Raw genomic sequence first — 6,000 nt, forward strand, 5'->3', positions numbered from 1 at the left:
GTCGGTCCCTCTGCACCGCACGGGAGCTCTCTTGTGAGGCCGTCGAGGGCGGCTCTGTCCCGGGCAGCGTTTCCTCTTGCGGATGTGCCGTAGCGAGTCAGGAGCCTCATGAAAACGAGCGGCTCTCGGCAGCCCTTCGGGCTGAGCCTCGCCCCCGTGACCGGCCATACCCTGGCAATGTTCTTTCCTCCCCTCTTGCCCGGCGCTGGGCTCGGGAGCGTCCCCTCGTCCTCGCTCTCTCTGTCAAAGCCAGTGTTCATCCGAGGAGTCGTGTCTGCACGGACACAACCTCCCCTGTCCTGCGGGAACCGCCCGAAAGGAGCATTTTGGGCTGTAGAAAGTCCCAGTAAAACTTCCCAGCTGCTGGTGTCCGGTTTGGAAGACCAGGCCGGGAGGTGCCTCTCGGCGGGTGCCCGTGTCCCGGCCCGTCGGCCGGCGGGGTGGGCTCTGGGCTGGAGAGATCGTGAATAAAATGGGTCGGTTTAGCACTGCCAGGATGGTGGAAAAGTGTGTGCTCAAGGCTGCTCCCCCCGTCAGCCCTCCATCCTGCTCTGGAGGGCGAGCAGGGGAGCCCCGAGAGAAAAAAATGATGGTCCAAGGAGGTTGGACCCAGCGCGGCGTCGGCCATCGGCCCCGGGACGGGGTGTCCCCGGGGAACGGCAGCGGCAGCGACGCCTGCAATGGGGACGTGACCCCCAAACCGACCACCTCGATGCCAGGGAGCCCCCCGGTCGCGGTGAGAGGAGGTGTCAGGCGCTGGGGAACCTGCCCCGAGCTGCTCCCCGGGGCGCGGGACCAGCTGTCGGGGGATCGGGTTCCCCGCGGCCGCGCTCGGGGGAGGAAGATCCTCCCGGACCGGAGGATGTTTCTGCATCTGCTGTCGCCATTTTCTCCCCGCGCTGCCGGAGCCGCGGGTTTGCTTTTGTGTCTTCGGGGTTTAAAAACTGCACAGGGCCTTGTGGGAAAGGGGGTCCCCAAGCTGATGGGCACTGGCAGATCCCAGCGGGGAGAAAACTTGCCCTCTTCTTGAATGAGGCATTTTTGAAGTCGCCTCAGTTTAAAGAAAATCTATTTTTTGCTGCATTTGCTACTCTCTCCCTTTCTTGAAATTTTTTTTTACTGATTGTCACCCAGATAACTGGTTGTAGAAGAAGAGAAGGGTCTGGGGGTTCTCACTGACCAGCAGCTGAACAGGAGCCAGCAGCGTGCCCAGGGGCCAAGAAAGCCAACGGCCTCCTGGCTTGGATCAGCACCGGTGTGACCAGCAGGAGCAGGGAGGTGACAGTCCCCCTGTGCTCGGCACTGGGGGGGCCACACCTGGAGGTTGTGTCCAGGTTTGGGCACCTCAACCCGAGAGAGATCTGGAGGGGCTGGAGCGAGGGCAGAGGAGGGCAACGAGGCTGGGGAAGGGCTGGAGAATCAATCCTGTGAGGAGGCAGGGCAGGAGCTGGGAGTGTTCAGGGTGAGGAGGAGGAGGCTGAGGGGAGCCCTCATCCCTCTCTGCAGCTCCTGACAGGACATTGCAGAGAGGCTGGGGCTGGGCTCTGCTCCCAGGGGATCAGGGACAGGACAAGAGGGAACGGCTGGAAACTGCCCCAGGGGAGGCTCAGGCTGGGCAGGAGGAGAAAATGTTTCCCAGCAAGAGTGGCCCGAGAGTGGAACAGGCTGCCCAGGGAGGGGGCAGTCCCCATCCCTGGGGGGGTTTCAGGGCCGTTGGGATGAGCTGTGGGGGATGTGGGGTAGGGGAGAACTTTGTAGAGTCGGGCTGAGGGTTGGACTCGATGACCCCGAGGGGCTTTTCCAACCTGAAGGATTCGGGAATTCTAAGATGGCTCTGAAACTCCCGTGTTCAGCCCCGTCCACTTTTATTGATGCTGCTGCCCCTGACGCAGCCCCAGTTACCCCAGTGAGACCTGGGGCCATGAACCGTGACAGTGACTTTCTGTGGAGCCGCAGGATCTGCTGGGGGCGCTGGGAATGGTTTGCTCCGGGGCTGCGTGCGGAGCTTTTGGCCGCAGTTGTCTCCCTTGGACGGTTTCCAAGGCTCAGAATAGCCGGGGGGGTTCACACCAGCCCCGCCGCTCACGTGTCGCGTGGGCTCAGCTCTGTCAGTGCGAGAGGCCGGGACTGCTCCAGCAATGCCCGGGGCTATTTTCTTCTTATAAGAAGAGGTGAAACAGCCTGCACAGTTGGGCTCTGACAGCAGATCTTGGGCTGTGCCCCAACGGCACAGCAGGGTCTTGCGTACCCCTTTCCTCCCTGTGTTCCTGTGGAGCTGTTAAACGAGGGCCAGTTTTTTCAGGGGAGTTTGTTAACAAACACCCTCGTTACCGTTACGAAGGGCAACGACTGGAGAATCTCTATGGCCTTTTACAAGCCCCTTGTGCTAGTACAGGCGTGTGGGGTGACCTTGTGGTCTGTTCCGGTCGCATCCCACCAGCAGCCACCTCCTGTACCAGCTCTGGGGCGAGGGCGTCTTCCCTCCTCTTGCCTCTTGCTGACTCCAACCTCTGATTTATTTGTCCTTCCGTCATAAAAGAGGAACCAGAGGCCCTCCACATGCTGCGCTGGGCGGGTTTGGTGCTGAGCACCAGGCGGGGTGCAGGGACCCCGTCCCGGGGCTGAGCTGCAGGGCGGGGGGGTCTGATGGGAGCCACGAGCACGGGGCTGCAGGGGCCGAGGAGCTGGCGAGCACCTCCCGTCTCTTCTCACACCCTTTCGCTTCTCTTTGCTCCTTTTCTCTCCATTGCCCTTTCCCATCCTGTCCCCCCTCCCTGCGTGGGGCAGGGCCCGGGCGCCCCCCCAGCCCTGCCCACCCTCTCAGGCAGTAGCGAGGTGGTAGCGAGAGCAGCGCAGCTCTGGGGCCGGCTCGCAGGATCCCGGCTGGAAGGAGGAAGCTGAGGCTTCCCGTTTCTCCCTTCCTCCTACCTCCCACTCTCCGCTTTTCAGAAGGATCCGGGAGCTCCGATGCCGTTTGCGATCCGGAGTAGGCGCCAGGCTGGGGCACAAACCGCTGTGCAGCAGAGGGGCCGCGGGGCTCGGGCATGGCTTCGCGGGGCGGGGGGGAGCTCGACCTCGAATTCCTCCCTCGGGGATGAGCCGGTCGCTCCGGCTGACCCGGGACAAGGGGGAGAGGGGGCGAAGCGCCCGCGCGCGCACACGGATGCTGAGCCGGGGCAGAGGAGCCGCCGATGAGGGTCCAACCCCGTCCTGCAGCGGGAAGGGCAGCGGCTCTCGCAGCCGTGCTGCTTCCCCGGGGGCCGGGGCGATGTGCTGAGCTCCCTGCCGCAGGGTCGTTCTTCAGGGAGCGGGAGGGAGCTGCCGGCTCCGAGCGGAGCCCAGCGGTGGCCGGGCCTGGCCCAGGGTCTCGATGGCCTCGGTGCCTTCGGAGCCCCGCGCTTGCCTCTGCCCCGTGGGCCGGGGCCTCGATCCCTCCAGTTCTGCCCCCGCGCACGGTGGCAGCGTTTTGGTTGTGCTGTGGGGCTGCGCTTGCAGGGGCAGGCAGCGGGCAGCCCTGCCTCCCTCCCTGCCTGCCTGCACCGGGGGCCGCCTGCACCGGGGGCCGCCGGCCCCAGCCTGGATGGTGCTGCCGCCCGTGAGGAGGAGCAGAACTGGCGGGCGAGGCTGCGTCTGCCCGGCTCCTGCTCGCTGGGGGCTCGCTGCCAGGCGTGGGGCTGCCGCGGGGGTCTCCCCCCTGCCCTGCCCTGCCCTGCCCTGCCCTGCCCGCTGCTGCATCCGTGTGTGTGCGCGCGGGCTCGGGCGTGCGTCCCCGGCCCGCCGGAGCTAACGCCCCCTCTTCTCCCCCTCCGCCTTCTCCACCGCAGAGATTTAACTCGCTGCGACTCCGACTCCTCCATCCCGCACCTGAGCGACCACCAGCGCGTGCCCAGCTCGGCGCCCAAGCTGCTGGCCGCCCGGCCCAACCTGCTGACCCGGTCCATCGAGGAGGGTGCCCCCGGCCACCCCGCCATCGGCGCGCCCACCTCCAACGGCGGCAGCCGCCAGGCCGAAGCCTCCGCCCTGGCGGTTTTGCCGGAGCGACTGTCCGAGAGCCCCGTGGTGATGAAGAAGATGATGATGGTGAACCACGGCATGGAGAAATCCTCCAGCTTGGGGGAGATCAGCCACCCGGCAGGCGGCAAGCACAGCCACTCGGATTCCTCCCGCTCCCACAGCCCCAGCTCCACCGACCCCGACACCCCGTCCCCCATCTCTGACTGCCGGCCCGGCGGCGCCAAGAGCACCCGCATCCCGCAGCTGGCGGCCAAGAAGAGCCCGGGGGACGAGGACAGCAGCTTGACAGGCGACGAGGTTGACCTCGGCCAGAGCAAGAAAAAGTTCCCCCTAAAGATCTTCAAGAAGCCCAAGAAGTAGAGAGAGGAGAGGGGAGTGGGGGGACGAGGAACCCCCCCGCTCAGGAGCGGGACCCCCCGGGACGGGGGCGGCCATGCAGCCGCCCGCCCCCCGCGCCCTCCCTTTCCGAGTCACCTCACCCAACACCGGCAGCAGGAGGAGCTATTTAAATTTATTTATTTCCTGATCTCTGAGAAGAAAAGAAAAAAAAAAAAAGGAGAAAAAAAAAAGAAAAAAAAAAAAAAACACAAAAAAAGACGATTATTCTCCCCCCCCAAAGAGAACAGCCGCCCTTTCTCCCCTTCGCCTGCTGCAGTCCCTGGCTTTGCTGTGCATGGCTTCCAGTTACTCCTGCCTCTGCTCAGCCACACGGCATTTGGGTTTGGTTTCAATGTGGTTTTATTTTTTTATTTTCTTTTTTATTATTATTAATTTTTAAAATTTTTTTTTTCCCCTGGTTCTTCTGCCTCTTCCAACTTTTGCCCAGGCTGTAGGGAAGGGCGGGGTGGTGGGAGCCCCGTGGGGGAGCGCTCCTTGGGGCGAGTTCTCTCCTCGTTTCTGTGTCACTTTTCTACGCCCCCGGGGGCCCCCGTCGCTGTGACGGTGTTGGGGTGGGGGGGGACCCCGGGTTCATGTGCTCTTGAGAACCAAGAGCAAGTCAAATGCCCTTGGCCAGGGAGGACTCTGCCCGCAGCCAGGTACGTCTGCCCCCGGGGCTCAGCACGGAGCGGGGGGGCCCCGGTGTGGAGCGGGGGGGGCCCCGGGGTGATGGAAGGGGCCCGGGGAAGGGCCGGCTCCAGCTGCCATGTCCACGCAAAGGGGGGGCTCCCGGCTGCAGCGGCAGGAGCCTCGAAGTGTCCTCACCCTCCCCTGGCTCCGTCCCCTGAGGCGGGGCGTGGGGGTTCTGTGTGTGCCCCCCCGGACCGCGGGGGTGCAGGGGCTGGGTCCGGCCCAAGGCGCTGCCCGGGTCTCCGTGCGATCCCCCCCCCCCGCCTCGCAGCCTTGGCCGCTGCGGGGAGTCCCCAGTTCAGGGCGGGAACTGGGGGCTGAGCTTTGCTCTGTCCCAGGGCTGAGCCTGTCCCAGAGCTGAGCTTTGCTCCGTCCAAGGGCTGAGATCTGCTCTAAGCCAAGGCTGAAGCCCATCCCCAGGGCCAAGCTTTGCTTCATCCCAGGGCTGAGCCTATCCCAGGGCCGAGCTTTGTTCCGTCCCAGAGCTGAGCCTGTCTCAGGGCCAAGCTTTGCTCCATCCTGGGGCTGAGCTCTGCTCTATCCTAAAGCTGAAGCCCATCCCCAGGGCCGAGCTTTGCCCCATCCCAGGGCTGAGCCCATCTCGGGGCCGAGCTTTGCTCCATCCCAGGGCTGAGCTTTGCTCTGTGTCAGGGCTGAGCCCGTCCCAGGGCTGAGCTTTGCTCTGTCCTAGGGCTGAGCCCGTCCCAGCGCTGAGCTTTGCTCTGTCCTAGGGCTGAGCCTGTCCCAGGGCTGAGCCTGTCCCAGGGCTGAGCTTTGCTCTGTCCCAGGGCTGAGCCTGTCCCAGGACTGAGCTTTGCTCTGTCCCAGGGCTGAGCCCGTCCCAGCGCTGAGCTTTGCTCTGTCCTAGGGCTGAGCCCGTCCCAGCGCTGAGCTTTGCTCTGTCCTAGGGCTGAGCCT

At 64.5% G+C, this 6,000-nt stretch overlaps 1 protein-coding gene across 7 annotated transcripts in view; it reads left to right on the forward strand.

The window, feature by feature from the left end:
• The window catches only part of STIM1 (stromal interaction molecule 1), a 101,125-nt gene extending 96,315 nt beyond the window's left edge, over window positions 1-4,810 (forward strand). For all 7 annotated transcript variants that reach the window (XM_074919896.1, XM_074919925.1, XM_074919916.1 and 4 more), the window contains one exon: window positions 3,825-4,810. In XM_074919896.1, coding sequence (XP_074775997.1) covers window positions 3,825-4,374 — 550 coding nt within the window. In that variant the 3' untranslated portion in view covers window positions 4,375-4,810. The remainder of the gene's footprint in view (window positions 1-3,824) is intronic.
• The last annotated feature ends 1,190 nt before the right edge of the window (window positions 4,811-6,000 follow it).

Source organism: Athene noctua, chromosome 1 (assembly GCF_965140245.1).
Source record: "Athene noctua chromosome 1, bAthNoc1.hap1.1, whole genome shotgun sequence".
NCBI classification, from domain to species: domain Eukaryota; kingdom Metazoa; phylum Chordata; class Aves; order Strigiformes; family Strigidae; genus Athene; species Athene noctua.